Source organism: Passer domesticus, chromosome 8, assembly GCF_036417665.1.
Source record: "Passer domesticus isolate bPasDom1 chromosome 8, bPasDom1.hap1, whole genome shotgun sequence".
Lineage (NCBI taxonomy): Eukaryota > Metazoa > Chordata > Aves > Passeriformes > Passeridae > Passer > Passer domesticus.
In genome coordinates, this window is record NC_087481.1 from 52,286,703 (window position 1) to 52,304,701 (window position 17,999).

Below are 17,999 nucleotides of genomic sequence, written 5' to 3' on the forward strand. Positions count from 1 at the left end.
ACCGCTGTGTCTGGGTGCTGGAGGAGAGACCTGGCGGCTGTGCAGGAGCCGGGCACACCGAGCAGCACGGTCGGTGTGGCTCGCCCGCGGAGCAGGGTGCGCGCAGGCGGGCGCCGAGCGGGACTGCCCGCAGCAGCCTGACCTGTGCCGGTGTTCTGGGGGCGAGAAGAGCCGGACCAGCGATGAGAGACCTGCATCACCCCAGGGGAAGGGCCGGCGAAGGGACGTGGGGAAAGGCAGCACCTCTGCCCAGGTATTCCCTCAGCTGCGCACTGCACCGAGGTGATGTTTTCTAAAACTCCGAAAAAAGACTTTTCCTTAGCTTGTTTCCGTTTCAGGGAGGAAAGAAAGAAAGAAAAAATTAGTCTGTAAAAGCACTCTTAGTTCGGAACTAATCTATGGAGAAAGTTGTCGGATGGAAGCAAGGTAAATGAGCGGCAACCCCATGGAATCACACACAGAGTTTAAGCAAAAGCCCCCATGTCTATGTTTGACATACATTATGCACGTAAAAAAAAAAAAAAAAGAAAAAAAAAAGAAAAAAAAAAGAAAAAAAAAAAGAAAAAAAAAGCAACCCCGGGCGTCGGAGGCCTGGAACACCCAGAGAAAACGCTAATTTTGCTTTAGGAGTTCTGTTTTATTACACTCTGTATGACTTCCACAGCGCGCACATCCCTGTGAGTTGAATATTTGGGAACACATTAGCAAATGAAGGAATTCAGTGAGGTTATGCGCATTTCGGGGCTGGATACTTGTATTCGTATTCCAAGATGTTGCTACAAGCGGTTATGTACTTGAGGTCCTTGAAAAAAATATACGTTTTAAAATTAAATAAGTATTAATTAACGTCCTCAGTGACACTTCAATGTGCTAACATTTAATCGCTAAATTTTAGAATCTTGGAGAGTTATTTGGGAGCCGATAGGTCTCTTTCACTGCGAACTCTTTGTGAGTTATGCAGGTCACCAGGAGAAAGATAACTCGGGTGGATGGAGGGGCTTGTGGGGAGATGCAGAGAGAGTCACTCTGAAAAACCCTCTGCTCTTTTGCAAACTCAAATTTCCCCAAAGGGTGGACAAGAGTGGACTCAAACAGGCATACAAAATTTAAAACAAACAAACAAAAAAAAAAATTATACACCAAAAAAAACCCGACCGGACCAGGGAGCAAAGAGAGGAGAGGGAGATGACCCCCAGTAGAGCTAACTTCGTTCCAAAGCCTGGTCAGGAGGCATTGGAAAATAGAGAGGATCTCTCCGTTGTCCAGAAAAACTCTTCGTGAAATGCAGAGCAAATTTAGTCGGGTCCGCGGGATCGGGCTCTCTAGGAGCAAGTTAAAATTGAATAATTCACACAATTGGATGTCCGAACGAGAAACTAGAATTATCTCAGTAGTACCAAGAAGTGCCGAACAGAACTCGTGGTAAACTACACAGAGGTTTTCTGTTTCCCCTTAGAAACAAAACTTTTGCTTTTGAAGACATTATTTAGTTTGCTTCTCCTCGCTTCTTCCCCATCCCCGTGCGGACAGCGGTGAGCTGGGTCCGGAGGAAAGTTTCGGGAAGTTTGTAACTACAGCCCCTCCTCGGGCGGGATCTCTCCCGATGCCGGGGCTGCGCTGCGGGACCTGCGGGGGCCCCGGGCAGGACGGAGCCCCGCGGCTGCCGAGGAGGAGCACGGCACTGATGGGGAGCACTGCGATCCGAGGTGGGATGGGGAACGAGAAGCGCCGGGAGCGCAGGGCAGCTCTGCTCCTCACCGCGCAGGGCAGCGAGCGCTGCCCGCCCGCGGGGTCCCCCCGTGTCCCCCCGTGTCCCCCCGTGTCCCCCCGTGTCCCCCCGTGTCCCCCCGGCCCGCTCGGGGCAGTGACCGTCCCGCCCAGGTGCGGAGCGGGGTTATGTGGTGGAGTTTCTGTTTTGGTATGCATTGTTCTCCGCTAGGACAAACAAGCACCGGGTGGAAGAGCATCTCCCGCGCGTTCTTCCCACGCAGCCTCCGCAGTGGAGGCTTGGACACCTTTTCGTTCCCATAGGAGACGAGCGGTTTCCCACGGGGTGTCCTGAGCCCGGACACCTGCAGCCCCTGGCTGGCCTGCAACTAACTCTGCCTCTGCTTTCAGTTCTTTCTTTTCTATTCCTTTTTTTTTTTTTTCTCTTTTTCTTGTGAGTCTGACCAATTTCATCACTTTTGAGCCCCCGTGGCTGACACAATCAGGGCTGCCCAGGTAGCCGGCTCCGGGCACAGCCCGTGTGTCTGCCGTGAGTTCAGCACTCGACAGCTGCACACTGGCTGTAACTCACCGGCGTGCGGTACCGCAGCGCCGACAAGCCAGCGCTTCCGAGCCCCCGGGAGTCCCCACAGGACCGGGTCCCCCGGGACAGAGCCCGCAGGTCAGCCGGACAGGAAAAACAGGATAACCCACACCTTTTCAAAGCCCTCTCGCTTGTACCGCATCACGCACGAGAAGTCGCAGCGCACGGCGTGGCTCGAGCCAAGATTTTGGTCAGAGTGGGAGAATAAGTTCAGGGGCCGGGTGCAGAGTTTGCATCCATCCCGCTGCTCCGGTGGCTGCCCCGCAGGGGCCGATTGCAGGCGGGCTGGTCCCTCGTGGGGAGCTCAAACCAGCGCTCTGCCAACTCACCGGGGAGAGTTTGGAGTGCGTGTGCGTGGATGTGTGTGAATACACACTCGCGTGGAGCTTTCTCAGTGCATGCTGCGCCCCTCAAATAAAAACAAAAACAAAAACAAAAAAAAAAAGGAAAAAAAAGAAAAAGCCTTTTAGGGCTTGATACTTTATTAACAGACACATTAAGCGGCCTTAATGCTCCTGGTGCTTTCTGACGGGACCGGGGAGCTCGGGAGCGGCCGGATCCCCCCGGGATGCGGTGCCGGCGGCCGGCAGGGGGCGCTGCCGGCCCGCGGATGCGCGCCCGCGGCCCCGGCGCTCCCGCGCAGCGGGCGGGACCGGGGCGGCAGCGCCGGCGGAACGGGCGGCGGGAGCGGCGGGCGGGCACGCTCCCAGCTCGGCCCGGCCTTGGCCCGGCCCGGCTCGGCCCGGCCCGGCCGCACGCACTCTCGGTCCCGCGCTGCCCACCGCGCCCGCACGCAGCTGCGGGATTTCCTCCCGCTTCCCCCGCGCGGGATGTTTGAAAGGTCTGGCGCGGATGGGTGCGGGTCAGGGCTTCGCGTGTAAAGCCGGGCGCTATGGCAGTCCTGTGTTAGTGACATGGCATTGGAACCGCCGGTCCGACACCCCCGGGACGAACAAACCACGCGGAACCGCGGCGGGGCCGGGCTGGGCAGCGCGCAAGTTGCGCTGCCTCGGGAGCGAGTGGGGACGAGGCCCTGAATTAGCGTCGAAAAGAGAAAAACTAAAGCAACCCTGCCCGCTCGCTGTTCCCGGGTCGGTGAGAGGAATCCGGGCGGCAAGGCCTTTTCCTGCTCCTGGTCCCGGTCCCGGTTCTCTGCCGCTGAGACGGGAACCCAGCGGCACCGACACAGAGGGGTGAAGTTTTCAGGGCCGCTCCCCTCGATGGGGAGGTCCATGGGAAGCATCCCGCGTGTCCGTCCCACCCGGGAACCCAGGATGAGCGGGGAGCAGGGCCCTGTCCACGCGTGGCTCCGGCTGCTCGGGGCGGGCTGCCAGGGGAATCCACCTGCTCGGCGGGGCCGCGGTGCCCGGCTCCGGGCTCTCCGCAGCCCCGCAGCCCGGCCCGGGTCCTGGGAACCCGGCTGGGCTCGGCCCGGCCCGGCCCCGTCACTCCTGCCGAGCACTGCGCTTTGCGAAGCATTTGAAAGAGGCTTAGGCATACTGAGTAGGGTTTAGGGCGTCCAGAAAATAATTAAATTAGGCATTTCACCCTCTCCTTTAACTCCATCAGCCCCACGCCAGACACGACCTGCCTAGGTCACCTCTCCTCCCTGCTGTGTGCATGAATCTCTGGGACAGGAGGGAAAAAAAGGGAGACGGATCCCACCTGGAAAAGAAAGTTAAGGGGAGGCTGAAACTTCCCTCACCGCCACCTCCACACCCGCGAAAGCTCAGCCTGGTTTAGCCCATGAATTACCGTCTTACCCCGAGGTCCCCGCATCGGAGACCTTCCTCGCAATTCCTTCTTGGCTCGTCTTTTAAAAGATGAGTGTTAGTTTGGAAATCCGGAGCTGGTTCCTGCCAGGCCAGCCATGCAATCCGCCCGCGGATGCAGCGCACCCCTCCCTCCGAGAGAGGCTGAGCTCCGAGCCGGTCGGGATTGCTGGCGAGGGAGCCCCCGCCAGATTCTCTCCGTGCAGACGCCAAGAGGACAGCGAGAGCAACCTGTCAAGACCTTGGGTGGGAGAAGTTCAAGAGAGGGGCTCCGGGCGGCGTTCCCGGGGCAGGCCGGTGGCCGGGCCAGCCGAGGCCGGGGCTGCCGGGAGGAGCCCACGAGAAGCGGCCACGGCGGCGAGTGCGAGAATGATACAAAACTTTAGGGAGAAGAGGAAAATTCCGGGAAATCCTATCCCGAGTCCTTTTAGTTTTTTTGTTCTCACTGCTCCCGGCCTGTTTTTTTCTCTGACAAAACCCAGGGAAAGCTTGTGTTCTCCAGGCTCTGCTTGCGGTTCTTCTGCCTGGATGTGTCCCCGCGCACACACACAACATGCACACAGATATGTACAGAGCACACACAGCGAGCAGGGCTGTGCTGCGGCCGAGATCCCTCGCTTTTCCCGAAAAAAAATCGGACTTGGATGTGGAGAGCTCCCCGCTGCAAGCGTAGGCTCCTCCGTTCAGCTCCAAAACAACGGGACACCCCTTCGGAGAGGGATTTTAGGCTAGAGGATATTTCCCCGGCGGTAAAGAAGGTCGAGGGAAATTTATCGATCGTTTTGGAGGTTCTGCGTGTGTGAGGTTTCTTTTCAAACGGATATAATTCCTCCCTCCCCAAGTGCTAAATTACTCGATGCAGTTTTCAAAGGAGCCCCGTGATTATGTCAGGATGTCTGGAAAGAAAAAAAAAAAAAAAGGAAAAAAAAAGGAGTTGAAGTTTTTCCAATTCAGATTCATTCTTCAGTCCCGGAGAAGTGTAAATACGCAGATGCAGAACACTGTTCTTCCTAGGAGAAGTTTCTCTCTTTTTATATTTTTTCTTTTTTTTTTTCTCCTTAATTTTCAGTGTTCTGGAACCAAGATCCCAGTCGAAATCAGCACATCAGACACCAGTCCTATTTACGGCACTTTCTCATCCTTGCTCGTGTCTATAACCCCAGATCTTTTCGAGAAGTGGCGTAATGACCACCGCTTGAGGGGAAAAAAGTTGCACGGAGAAGGGGTGAGGGAACTTAAAAAGTTAAGATATTAGCGATTCACGGGGCACACGAGTGGGGCTGGAGGGAAATCCTTCTCTCCCTTGCTCGGCTCTCTCTCAGCTCAGCGGGGCCGGAGCCCTGCACTCCGGTGTCTTCGGGCAGGAAAGGTTTTCCCAAACGTGTGAGACCTGGGAGAATGGCACCTCGCAGCAAAATCTGCCCAAAGACTTGAGTTTCACCGTGTAAAGCTCACTTTGCTCTGCGCTCGCACGCATGTGTGGCTGTGGATGTCTATACGTGCAGCCGCCCCGCGCCTGGAGATCAGATTTACATTTCCTACAGAAAGTGAACTTCTCCCTCCACAAAGTGCACACAGCGCGGGGTACACAAAGGGAAACACGGCCTCAGACAAAGGCGCAAGAACAGCCGCATCTTTGCGTGCCCAACACTGTTTTGTCACTTATATTATCCCCTCGGTTTGGCATTGTGTTAAAAATATCGGCGAGCTGGGAACAGATGCTTTTAGCAGAGAGCGGGGAAGGAGAACAGAATTCACCTCGCCCTTTACTGGAAACAACCATTTAGACGGCGATTTGTTTTTTAGCATAATTTAATGCAGTGAAGTAACGGATTTTTAGTGTATAAAGTGGAAAGAAAATAGAAAACAACGTCCGGGAGAGAAGGAAAGAAACGCTAGACTGGTTTTAAGACTCCCCCCCATCCCTTGGTTCAACAGAAACATTAATTTACATTAGCAATTCTGCATCTTTAAGATAAATTACACAGCGGCGTAATAGATTTAAAGTACGCCAGATTTTTTTATCATTAATTGTAAATGTGCAAAATACCTGCTGGTACTTCACTTTAGAAGAATGTAATTGGCAAAAATGGGAGGCTGATGAATAGATAATAGATCCTTAACTACCAATAAACAGTAAGCACCAGCCAAGAGTATTAGGATGTGATCATAATTATTCTGCAGCTCCAGCCAATGGGAGGAGGAGAACTCAGCCCTAAAATCATCTCCGGACCCAAAGGTAAACGCGAAAATACGGACAAGGCTGGAACCGGAGACTTGATCCCCTGTCCCGTCTGCGAGAGCCCGGCGTGTCCCAGCCTTGCACGATGCGGCTGCCCCGCGCTTTGTGCTCCGCGCCGCGCGGTGCGGGCAGCGCGGAGGAGCCCAGGGCAAATAAATAAGTTCGGACCAGCAGGACGACCCGTTCTCTCACCGGGACGAAATCTTTCCCAAGCGGGGCATCTCTCCCTGACGCCCCGGGGCCGACCAAGGTAACCTCGCCGGGCTGAGAGTACCCGAGAGGTGGCAGGGACAGGGGTGTCGCGCTGGCCCAGCAGCCCAACTGCCCCCTGCCCCCACCCCGGGAGATGCAGGGCCCCCCATCTGTCCCGCCGAGCCCCCCCTCCCCCGGTCCCCGTCCGCCTACCTTGGTCGCCGAGCGGCGGCGGGGAGGGAGGGAGGGAGGGAGGGCAGCGCGGCTGCGGAGGGGCGCGGAGCGGCGCGGGGCCGGCGCGGGGCGGGGGCGGCGGCGCGGCGCGCTCCCCCCGCGCCGGCGGGCGCGCTCCCGCCGCACTCCGATCCGCGGCTCCATCCCTCCCGATGGCGCTGCCCGGCGCTCGCCTCCCCTCTGACGCACTTTAAAGAGTCTCCCCCTTCAACCTCAAGGCGAGTAATAGCGACCAATCATCAAGCCATTTACCAGGCTTCAGAGGAAGCTGTTTATGTGATCCCAGCACTAATTAGGCTCATGAACTAACAAATCGTTTGCACAACTTGTGAAGGGGCCGATCACATCCATGGATTGTCTTTGGACTTAGGGGGGGAGGGGGGGCGCGACCGCCTTTTCCTTGCAGGAGGGAAACTTCTCCCAGCAACTTTTTTTTTTTGTGTGTGTGTGTGTGTGAGTGTGTGCGTGGTGCGTGTGTGTGTGTGTCTCCCTTTTGGGTACCGCTGGCTGCCGCTGCCTCCTTTTCCTCCAGCCCCTGTCTATTTATGTGTGTATCTATCCCTCCTCAAGTCACTCCCTGCTGCAAACTTCCCCGGATCGTCTCCCGCGCACCAGAGAGAGACGGGCAGAGATTGGGTCGGGGACTCTCGTCGCGGCAGCATGTTTCAGCCCACACCCAAGCGGTGTTTCACCATCGAGTCGCTGGTGGCCAAAGACAGCCCCTTGCCCGCGTCTCGCTCCGAGGATCCTATCCGGCCGGCGGCGCTCAGCTATGCCAATTCCAGCCCGATGAACCCTTTTCTCAACGGCTTCCACTCCACTGGCAGGGGGGTCTACTCCAACCCGGACTTGGTCTTTGCAGAGGCCGTCTCCCACCCGCCGAACCCGGCCGTGCCGGTCCATCCCGTGCCCCCTCCTCACGCCCTGGCCGCCCACCCGCTGCCTGCCTCGCACTCCACGCACCCGCTCTTCGCCTCGCAGCAAAGGGACCCCTCCACCTTCTACCCGTGGCTAATACACCGCTACCGGTATCTGGGCCACAGGTTCCAAGGTACGTGCAACTTTTCTTCTCCTTCCGATGCAGCCCCGCATCCCCCGGCCGGTCCCCGCGGCGCGGATGTTGGGGGACGGCGGACGGGGGGCGGCCCCTGCCCGCAGCGGAAGGCTCGGCTCGGCGGGGCCCGGGGTCTTTTGTCCCTGTCTCCCCCTCCGCCAAACTTGGGAGAGCTGTCAGAGCCGAGGAGCTTGGGCTTGGTTTTGTTTTGCTGCTTTTCCCGGCTTGTTTTGGTTTCCCGGGAAGAGGGGGGCAAGCGGGAAGGCAAGGCCGGCTGGGACTTCGCCAGCTTTCTGCCCCCATTAAAAGCAGACGAAAAGGTGGATATTTTTTTGTTCCGGTGTGTTAAGAGCTAGAGAGGAGCCCCCGAAGGAAGCGGCCGTGCAGGAAGGGGAACGGAGAAGTGGCGAGGCGGAGGTTCCCCCGGGAAGGCGGCCGTGCCCGCCGGGCTGCGGGGCCGAGCGCAGGAAGCCCCAAGCGCGGCCGCTGCCCTTGTTGGAGGGGAAGAAGCGGAGCGAACCCCAGAGAAAGGAGGAGGGGAGCGGGTGTGGGGAATCAATCCCAGCGCCGGAGCAGCGCGGGGAGATGGGGCTGCGGAGGACAGCCGGGGAAGGGGCACGGAGGGCGATCCCGACCAGGGGCTCCGAATGCCAAGCGATTAATAACCAGCTGAAGGGAAATAACCGAATCCAATGGCGGACAATCAATAAAATCCCCCTTGCTTAACCCTTTGTAACCGGCAGCGTCTTCTCCGAGGGGTGAGCCGATTTCTCCCGTAATGGGTCCGGCTTCTGCCACTTTCATTACAGGCAAACCAACAAACAAAACAAAATCAGCCTCTACTCGCAATGATCCATCTGCCTTTTTTCCCCCCCCCCCTTGTTTTCGTTTTTAAATTCGGAACGAAAACAAACCACCTGCATGTTGCATTTTCCCCGGCCTTCCACAGCCGGGCCGCTGCAGCCGGCTTGAAAAAGGAGCCACTCTCTCCAAAGCCAGGCGGTCTGAGACACAAAATGGATTATTACCCTTTCAGAATAAAATTACAGGTTTCGCTCACCAAATTATTTGTCGCAGGCACCAGGCGATTGGTAACGAGGGGTAGATGAAAGGCGGAAATGTCCTGGTGTTGAGCCACAGCCTGATTTCAAACACACCCTCCTCCTCCAACGATTTTGAAAGCACTTACAGAGGGAGCCCCTCGGTGCCGTTTCCACCGTGGAAGGACCAGCCCGGAGAAGCGGCACAGGGGCACCCCGGAGGGAAATGCCCTCCGAAAAGCCCCGGCTCACCACCCCTGCCCCCGCTCCGGTGCAGGCCGGCAGCAATGGGATGGGATGGAATGGGATAGATAGGATGGGATGGGATGGGATGGGATGGCCGCTCTGTGGCCTCCTCGGAGTTCGATTCTTTATTTCCACGCCGCTCCCCAGCGCCGCCGAGGCAGCGGGAGGGTCACTGGGCCGGGAAGGCGGCGGTGGAGCCCCGCTGCGGGCAGCACCCCGGGGAACGAGGGCAAGCGGCGGGAGGAAGGCTCCGGCCGAAGTTTTGGGCGAGGGAAGCCGAGACAGGCCGGGGGAGCGGGCGGGCGGCTCCGGTGGGCGGCCAGGGAGCCCCGAGAGCAGCTGGCCGAGAAGGGAAGATGGAAATAACAAACAAACAGGGAGAGCCGTGAGGCTCCGGTGGTCGGGGCAGGGGGGCAGCCGTGAGGTGTAGCCGCAGACACCGCAGCCGTGCTCTGGCCAATCCTTTTTTTTTTTTTCTTCTTTATTTTCTGTAGTGCTCCCCAGGTTGTGTTTTAGCATTTTAATTTCTACCAGTCATCTCCTCCCCCTGCTTATTTATCCTTTCCCTCCACGTATTTATCAAAGGAAAATTCAATACAAAGAAGGAGTTGAAAAATAAAAAAGAAACTACAGTTGGATTTATCCAGAGGGTAATGATGGGAGACAAAAATTGTTGCGCTAAGAAGTGCTGTCGAGTGCGTTTGGGGAAGGTGTTTTACTAATCTGTTTTACCCTGTTTCCCAGGGAATGAAACCAGCCCGGAGAGCTTCCTATTGCACAATGCACTGGCCAGGAAACCCAAACGGATCCGTACAGCTTTCTCCCCATCCCAATTACTGAGACTGGAACATGCCTTTGAGAAGAACCATTATGTAGTAGGAGCGGAGAGAAAACAGCTGGCACACAGCCTCAGCCTCACGGAAACTCAGGTGAGGGGCAAGCAGGGATCGGGCAGCTGGGAAAGCGAAAGTACGGGCATCTCGTGAGGAAAACCCACCCGGCCGGGCCGAGATCCGGGCCAGGGCAGATTCTAGGGGTGTTTAGGCCTCCAGTCCGAACCGGTGGAGTGCAGAGAGGGATCTCCCCAGGCTGCGTGCCGTAAAATCCTTTTCCCGTTCGGGACTCCGCGGCCCGTGCCGGGTGGCGGTGCCTCGGCCGGGCGGGGGGTCCGCAGCGCTCGGGCGAGGTTTGGGGTCCCCGGACAGCCCCGGCCGAGCTGCGGCCCGAGCGGGGAGGCAGCGGCCGGAGCTGCGATCTGCGGGTCCCGTCGTTTTGCTGCGGGGCTGGTGTGACCCTCAAGAAGGAGTTGGATGTTAGGGGAAAAGCCCCCAGAACAAATGCGAGGGCGAGGGGGACAACCTCCCCTTTAGACCCTACAGCAGAAACACAGTTTATCGGGTGAATTTTCGCTCATTTCCAGCCGACAGAGGGGATGCGACGAACCAGTTCAGGAGGGCAGAAAGACGAAAAATAAAAGCAGGGAAATTAGTCGCAAGGAATCCCCCCCTTACCCCTTCCACCCCCCTCCCCCATGCCCCAGCCGGCTGGCTGCGGGCCAGAACAGCACCGGAGACTGCTTCGGTCTCTCTGGCGGGACGCTCGGCGATGTTTCTGCCGCGGTGGGGCCGGCCCGAGGGTCCCGGCAGGTCCTGGGGCCGGGTCCCGGTGGGGCGGCGCGGAACGGGCCGAGAGCAGTGGCCGGGGCTGCCCCGACGGCCGGGGAGCCGGGGCCGCTTTTCACGGGGTTTTCTCCCCGCCGGAGGAAAGGCTGGAGTTTGGAGGATTGGTGGTTGTTGTTGTTGTTGTTGTGGTGGTGGTGGTTGTCGTCGTGTCGGGTTTTTGTTTTGCGCCCTTCCAGGAGACTCGTGGAGAGAGGGTTCCAGATGGGGATTGTCTCTGCTACAGTATGTGGCACTGTACAAAAAAAAAAAAAAAAAAAAAAAAAAAAAAAAAAAAAAAAGCCAAAATACCCAGCCGCAGCCTAGTTCAAAGTTCCCAGTAAACACAGCGTTCTCTGGGCGGATTAAGTTGTAACACTTTTTTTTTTCCCTTAACTCCTTTTCGTGGGGGAAGCAATAAAGAGGTTGGAGCTTTTGTTTTAAAATGTCTCCCTAACAAAACAATAAAAAGGGATCGCCACTTTTATGAGGTTCCCCGAACAAGGGACCGGTCACAGGCTTATTTCTACTGGAAAGCTGTATTTAAGGTGGTCTTTGTGCTGCTTGATTCCGAAGCTGGTTGGGGTCTTTTGTCCGGATGTCAAACCCCCAGTCCCCTACAAATGAGCTCCCTTTTGGGAGATCAGCGTGCAGAAATGAACCGTCCTCCCCTTCAATTAGCAAACTAAAAGCAAATTAAACTCACCCCTTGTTCCCCGCTCAGCTTTTTAATGGGGGACTTTTGGAGAATATGAAAATGCAGCAGAGATGTGTGTCCGGCCAGTCAGGTCTCTGTTCTGAAGAGGCAGCGAAGCGGGTTAAACCAGCTTATTAAAATGCTCCAGTTCCCTTTCCCCCCCTTGCTGAGGCCTTTATCAGACACTTTCAGACAGAACCAGAGTTTAAATTGCTTAAAAAAAAAAAAAAGTTTACCTTTGGACGCTACAAGGAGTGTGGCCAGCCCTGGAGATAGCTCCCGGATCAATACTATCTGTAATTAAAGCACTGAAGTCAGCTGCCGGATGGTTCGGTCAGATTTACGCGGCGCTGAACAAAATCAGAGGGATATTTATGATGCCCCTTGCCGGCTCCACCGCGCCGCGATCGCCCCTACGGCGCGTCCCGGGGAGATGCTGCGGAGAGCCACGGGCCTTTTCCTATTCGGGCCATTTTTGTACATTTTATTCGCTTTTTCCACGAGATAAAAACCCCGTGCGTCCGCCCCCCAGCCCCATTAGCACGGACGAGGCCCTGCCTTCGCTGTGCTCTGCCGGGCAGGTGGGAGCCCCGCGGCCCTCCCGCAGCCCCGACGGCTCTCCCGGGGCTGGGAGACGTGGACACCTCGCCGGGAGCGGGGAACCGGAGCCTCTCGGGCCGAGGGGACGGCCCACGGGCAGCTCCACGCAGCCGGGAGCTGCGGAGGTCCTGGAGCATCCCCCGGCGGTGCCGCCCGCTCCTGAGCGCTGCAGCTCCGGAGGTGCCCGGGGCGTGGGGCGGCCTGACCGTGCCCTTCTGCAGAGGTTTGGGGGGGCCCCGCTCTGCTGGCCAGGGTGACAGCAGTGGGGACAGCGCGGGCAGGGTGGCACACAGAGCAGAGCACCTCCCCGGCGTGGGATTGACGGCCGGTGCCTTTCCTCCCGCAGGTAAAAGTATGGTTTCAGAACAGGCGGACGAAGTTCAAGCGGCAAAAGTTGGAAGAGGAAGGTTCAGACTCACAACAGAAGAAAAAAGGGACTCATCACATTAACCGGTGGAGGATCGCCACCAAACAAGCCAGTCCAGAGGAAATCGACGTCACGTCGGACGATTAAAAACTGGCACTTTTGGACTTTTCAAAGCCAGCACCCCACCAACCGCAAGTGTTAAAGGCTCACCCCGCCACCCCCGCGGCGTGGCGGTGCGGGGAAGGACACGGAGATCTTCATCAAAACACGATTCCCGCCCGGGAGGGAGCTGGGAGCGAGCGAGGGCAGCCAGCGAGGGCTCCGAACTGTGGCACTGCCGGCACCGCTCTGCCAAAGGGATCTGTCAATCAAAGCCAAAACACCGGGACGAGGTGATTGACAGGTATTCCGTTTATCGCAGTCCACTTTTAAAAGCATAACGTAAAAAAAATAATTAAAAATATATAGAAAAAAAATCTTAAAAAGAAAAAAAATAGAAGCAAAAAAAAAAAAAAAGCCCCCAACCAAACCAGAAAAATTAACACCTTACGGGACATTTTGCACTTCACGGTTTTTTCCGTCTTTGAAAGAGAAATTTCCATAAGCAGCCAAAACCCACACCTGTTTCAGAAACTTGAATTGCATGTGTAAAGCCGTCTGGGGAAAAAAAAAAAATGAAAAGAAAAAACCGGGAAAAAATTACTCCGGTTCCTAAAGACAGAAATGAATTGTAATTTTTTTCCCCTTTAAGACAGGTTCTGTGTGCTTTTTAATTTTATTTTACGAGAAATGTGCAGTCTGTAAACATTTTATAATAACTTCTGGCGTCAAAGTGTTTGTGAAAGCTAAATGAAGTAGCAGTAACAAAGCATAGTGTTCCTTCCGGATGGACAAACACGGTGGGGAGGGGAGGGACGGGAGGGAAAGGCGGGGGGGCGGGGGAGGTTGGGGTTGGTCATAACTTTTGCTGAAAAAAAAAAAATCAAATGGAATTATCTCCCCCCTCCCCCCAACTGTATCCCCATTGCAAAACCGGATGATGATTACTTTTTTTTTAAGATTTACAAAGCGCAAACCCAGCGACCAGTTTTGGCGGTGGGGACACCTTCTAGGCTGGGAGGATCCAGAGAAAAGGGACTTAAAATCGCGGATTGATTTTTTTTTTTCCTAATGACCATTTTCATTGGGTCAATTTTCAAGCACTGACCTTATAATATTCCGAGATCATAGAGCTACTAAAAAAAAAAAAAAAAGTGACAAATGTTTCCTTCATGTCTCCTATACCAGAATGTAAATATTTTTGTGTTTTGTGTTTAATTTGTTAGAATTCTAACACACTATATACTTCCAAGAAGTATGTCATTGTCAATATTTTGTCAATAAAGATTTATCAATATGCCCTAATTTTTTAAGCAATATCTTTTGCCCTTCACCCCCAAATTTCTCGGAAACCCATGGTTTCCCCCCACGCCGCCTTGTTTTTAGCTGCTGAGCCCCCGCGGCCGCGCCGCGCATTCCTGCGGCCATGGGCGCATTTTCTTAATGTATTCGCTGGCTGCTAAATAGACCTCTAAAAACAAGCCGCAGAGGCGCACTTGCTGTATATAAATACCCCAAACCCCCCGAAACAGAACCAACCAACCAAACAAAAACCTCAAGGAGAAACCCAGCCCCTTCCCTGGCTGGAAACCGAGGCGCGGACCGGTTCGTGATGGTGAGACTGGTCGGCAGCAGCCGCGCTCCGCCGAGAGAGGCTTTCCTCGGCAAAAATACGTGGTTTACTTAGCGAGAGAGGATTTTTATTTTTTTTGGGGGGGTTTTTTCCCCCATCTTTCGCATCCCCCGTGCAGGTCGGTGCGGTGAGGAGCGGGTCCTGCGAGCAGAGGCTGCGCCCCAGCTGTGCTGCTGTCCCTGCCGCTCTCCGGGAGCGATCCCGGGCGCGGAGTAAAACTTTGACATTAAAGAGGTGGGGGAAAGGAAAAGAAAAAAAAAAGAAAAAAAAAAAAAGAAATGTTGCTCTGGGTCCTTGAGGAAACTAGCTGGTTTTCTGGGGGTACACAGTTGTTTTTTCATGCTTCATTTGCTCCTTAGCCTGATAGACTGCATTAATCAGTTTTATTTCCATTGATAGAGAAACCTCGTCTGCTCTGTTCGAGCTACAAAGAATCCTGCAAGCTTTTGTGAAAGTGCAAATCAGTTTAGGCAATTATCATACCAGGAATATGAAGGGGAAAGAGGAGGCATTGCCCAGTGGTCTCCTTTAATCTCTTAATCCGTGGATCCAGGGGGGCTAGTTGGACATAATTTAGGACAATCTGACTACCCTTTACACTGTGATAAGGCGAAGTTACAATGCATCGCAAAAATACGAGCTTTGTTAAACATACTGCCTTGAAAAGTTAAGATTAGACATTCTGTGCACGTGTTGGCTCTATCGGGTACTATGTAAATTTAATTTTTTTAAAAAATATCCGATTTTTTTTTTTTTAAGCATCTCTTCTTATACAATCCCGGTGACTTTCCATTCACTTGTGCTACAAAATCTGAGAGAGGCCCAGTCAGGGTTAGGACGCATGTCGCAATGCAGTCCCTTCCATTTAAACCTGGGCTAATTATTTAGTAGAGCTATTCCCAAGGTAAACTTCTCGTGGCGTTTCTTCCCTCCTCGAACAGCTGATGGTGCAGATCTGGAAACCAAGCAGGACGCGCATTTCCCCTGAACTCGCCCGAGCTGCCTCGCTCTCCACTTCAAACCCGGGCAAATGGGCAAACATTAAACGGATTGCGGCCGAACAGCAGACTTGGGCCTTTCTAGAAATTGTTTCCCATCTTGATAAAAGGCTTATTTCTGCAGGAACCATATATTTCTCCCCCCACCCCTTTTTTTTTTTTTTTTTTTTTTTTAACCGTGAGGGAAGAGAGGGAGAGAGGGGGAAAAAATTAAGCGTCCTATGTAGCGTAACAGCAATAAAATCTTCAGAGAATGCCATTAGCTTTGAAAAAAAACCCTAAAAGCTTTATTACAAACCCAGCTTTGAAAATAGGGGGGATTAGGAGTCTGAAAGGGTCCCACAATGGTTAGAAGAAAAGGTTTCATGCTAATGAGGTTAATGCCCTTTGTATCTCAGGACTCCACAACTTCATTACTCCCTATCTCCGGCTGCACCAAGCGGCTCAGAACACTGCAATCCACTCCAGCTCTCCCCTGCCTTGCCTAGAGAAGGATTTGATAGCAGCTCTGTTCAAACTAGATAATTATATCTTTTCAAGTCGGAATTAAGATAAAGAAAGTGAAGCAAAGGCGGCTAGCCTTGATCCACTGCAAACAAATTTGGCGCACTTTCTAGTCTCTCTCCCCCTGCCTCAATAGGCAGGACAGTCAGCTTATTAGACCCTCATTTGCTTTATTAATTCATCTATTTAAAGTGGCAGGATTAGAGAGAGGGAGAGAGAGGCAGAGTCTAATGTGGGACAGTGGATGCCAGGCAACGTGGAAATATAAATATTGGCGAGATGCTATCCGAGCGGGTGTTCAAAAATACATTTTATATTAAATAACGGAGAGGGGTGGGGGAGGGAGCGCGGATTTCGGGTGGCGAATTGCAAACTCGGGCGGATTTTTACGGCTTTTTTGAAGGAAAACTGGGGGGCGGCTGCCGGGGGCCGGCTCTCCCTCTGGAGGACGCGTGGCCCTCGGTGCCTGGCGGGGGTTTTGTCCCGCTGGCCGCCGGGGCTGCTGCAGGACAAGCGGGGACCCCCGCAGCCCCCGGCGGCCGCGGGTGCGGAGCGCAGCGCCCCGGGAGCGGCCGGGGCTCCGCGGCCGCCCCTGCTCCGTCTCTTGGCTCTGTCTGTCGGCCAAGGGCAGCGCATCCCGCCCTCGCCTCCCCTCTCCGCCCGGGGTCCCATCCCCACGCTCCGCGTCCCGGACCTGACCCCTCCGGCCCGGGGATTTTAACCCTTTCCCTTCGGACACAGCCGGCGGCTCCCAGCCGGGGGTTGTTTTCCAGCGCTCGGATTTGCGCTCCCCACGCGGCGCAAGCCCGCACCCACGCAGCCCTCTCTTTGCCTCTCTGGCCTTTGGAGCCCTGGCTTTGTTGCGTTTAAACTCTGTTTATTCGCCTTCCTCGGCTGGCGGATCGCGCTGTTACCTGCGCGGGCTCGGCGGAAATTAGCGGTGCCCCCTAATTAGCACCCAGCCCGCAGGAAAGAGGCAGAGCCGCCCGAGCGGATTGTCCCAGCCCTGCTCCCGTGCCCACCAGCGGCTCACGACCGCTCCGAGCTCAAACAGCCATTGATTTACTCCTGCAAAGGGCCCCGCTGCGAGGGGGAAGCCGGAGTTTAGAGAACCTCCTGACCCCGAGCCGTAACCTCGCTCCCCGCCCGCCTCTCTCCTGGTGGGACACTCAGCCGGGCCAGCCCGGCCCGTGGCCCTCGCTGGAGACCGAAAGGGCCATTAATCACCCTCCCCCGTTCGCTTTTAATTGACCTGTGGCAATTAGCGCCTGTTGCAGGGAAAGCCACCCGCGGGCTGTGAGGGAACCCCCGGTGGCAGCCCCGGCCCCGCGGGTGTCCCCGGCAGGATGCTGCGGGCACCGGGCTCAGCCCGGCCCGCAGGTGGCTGCCCCGGCCCGAGCAGGGAAGGCAGCATCTGCCTTCTCGCATCCTCATCCTTCTCCCTGTCCCCGCCGCGGGGCCGCTCGGCCCGGCTGCCTCGGGAGCGCCCGTCTCCAGCACGGCCTGGCTGGAGCCCCGGCTGCTGCGGGGGCTCCGGGAGAGCATTTATAGACCCGCTCTCCATCGCCCACGGCTGGACCTGACGTCAGGAAGAACTTGATCTCGCCCGCTTTGCTCCTGCTTCTGAAACTGATCCTTGAAATGAGAGAACAGACTCTACACAATTCCCATGGCCTTGACATAAGGTACAGCGATAAATATACACCACTAATGAGCAATTACCATATAATCACCTTCCAATTAGCTCGCATAATGATGAATTAAACATTCTAGCCTGCTGGATTAGGTTTCTTACTTTGTATATTATTTACGAAGGCTAGCTTCTGCTGAGCACCAAATATCAAATTAGATAGGGAATTTTCAGTTGGGGGTAATTACGCATTCAGAGCATGCCCGGAGTTTTTGTCACCAGCCAACTAAAGTGTATTGGAAGGTAGTGTCCATCCTTTTCTGTCTTTCCTTTTTGATGTCTTCAAACAAAGTCCACTGGCTTTTCTGCCAGTGCTCCGCACGTCGCCTCCCCCGTGTTAATTCTGCTTCCTTCCCCAAGGCTGGACAGACAGAAAAACCGGCCGGTTTTTTTTTCCCTGGGACAGTTAAATAATAGGGAGCAGGCAGAGGCAGGATCCGGGGCAAGCAAAGGATCTCGCAGTCCGAAGAAAGCCCGGCCTGTTATCCCGGGCAGGTAGAAAAGCCCCGGTCCTCTGCTCGGGGTGGTGAGGACCGGCAGGGCACAGGAGGGGACATCCCCCGCACCCCCACCCTGGGCTGCTCCGGCACAAACCCCAGGACACCCAACACGAGTGCTTGTTTCCTTCACATTCTGGGGAGAGGGCTGAAAAAAAAAAAAAA

General features: G+C 55.3%; 2 protein-coding genes and 1 long non-coding RNA gene across 11 annotated transcripts in view; 1 reads left to right on the forward strand and 2 right to left on the reverse strand.

Annotated features, from left to right (window-relative positions):
* LOC135306853 (serine/arginine repetitive matrix protein 1-like) overlaps positions 1–6,805 on the reverse strand; it is a 64,108-nt gene extending 57,303 nt beyond the window's left edge. For 4 of the 8 annotated variants that reach the window (XR_010367605.1, XR_010367606.1, XR_010367603.1 and 1 more), the window contains exons 1-2: positions 6,731–6,805; positions 4,075–4,979 (exon numbers count right to left, since the gene is read on the reverse strand). Coding sequence is in view for 3 of the 8 variants with exons in the window: in XM_064431431.1 (XP_064287501.1) it covers positions 2,808–3,809 (1,002 nt within the window). In the remaining 5 variants the exon portion in view is untranslated. Of the gene's footprint in view, positions 1–1,868; positions 4,001–4,066; positions 4,980–6,730 lie in introns of those variants that run through there. The other 4 variants (XM_064431431.1, XM_064431434.1, XM_064431432.1 and 1 more) reach the window with 4 other exon arrangements.
* Positions 5,159–13,817, forward strand: EMX2 (empty spiracles homeobox 2). 2 transcript variants are annotated; one of them, XM_064431435.1, is made up of 4 exons: positions 5,159–6,575; positions 7,322–7,802; positions 9,836–10,020; positions 12,393–13,817. In XM_064431435.1, exons 2-4 carry the CDS (start codon positions 7,412–7,414, stop codon positions 12,558–12,560), a joined length of 744 nt encoding a protein of 247 aa, XP_064287505.1. In that variant the 5' UTR covers positions 5,159–6,575; positions 7,322–7,411; the 3' UTR covers positions 12,561–13,817. The 2 variants fall into 2 exon arrangements, with proteins under 2 accessions (XP_064287505.1, XP_064287506.1); XM_064431436.1 differs by lacking the exons at positions 5,159–6,575; positions 9,836–10,020 and having other exon boundaries at positions 7,105–7,802.
* LOC135306855 (uncharacterized) lies at positions 10,355–11,809 on the reverse strand. The gene is made up of 3 exons (XR_010367607.1): positions 11,683–11,809; positions 11,456–11,546; positions 10,355–11,005 (listed from the first exon to the last, which is right to left on the reverse strand). It is a non-coding gene; the product is annotated as an uncharacterized LOC135306855 (long non-coding RNA).
* Positions 13,818–17,999: the final 4,182 nt, after the last annotated feature.

Bases quoted from the DNA above. Each gene is read 5' to 3' on its own strand.
- EMX2 (XM_064431435.1), top strand. From the start codon at position 7,412: ATGTTTCAGCCCACACCCAAGCGGTGTTTCACCATCGAGTCGCTGGTG. The intron at 7,803-9,835 runs GTACGTGCAACT...CCTGTTTCCCAG, and splicing joins TCTGGGCCACAGGTTCCAAG to GGAATGAAACCAGCCCGGAG. The intron at 10,021-12,392 runs GTGAGGGGCAAG...TTCCTCCCGCAG, and splicing joins TCAGCCTCACGGAAACTCAG to GTAAAAGTATGGTTTCAGAA.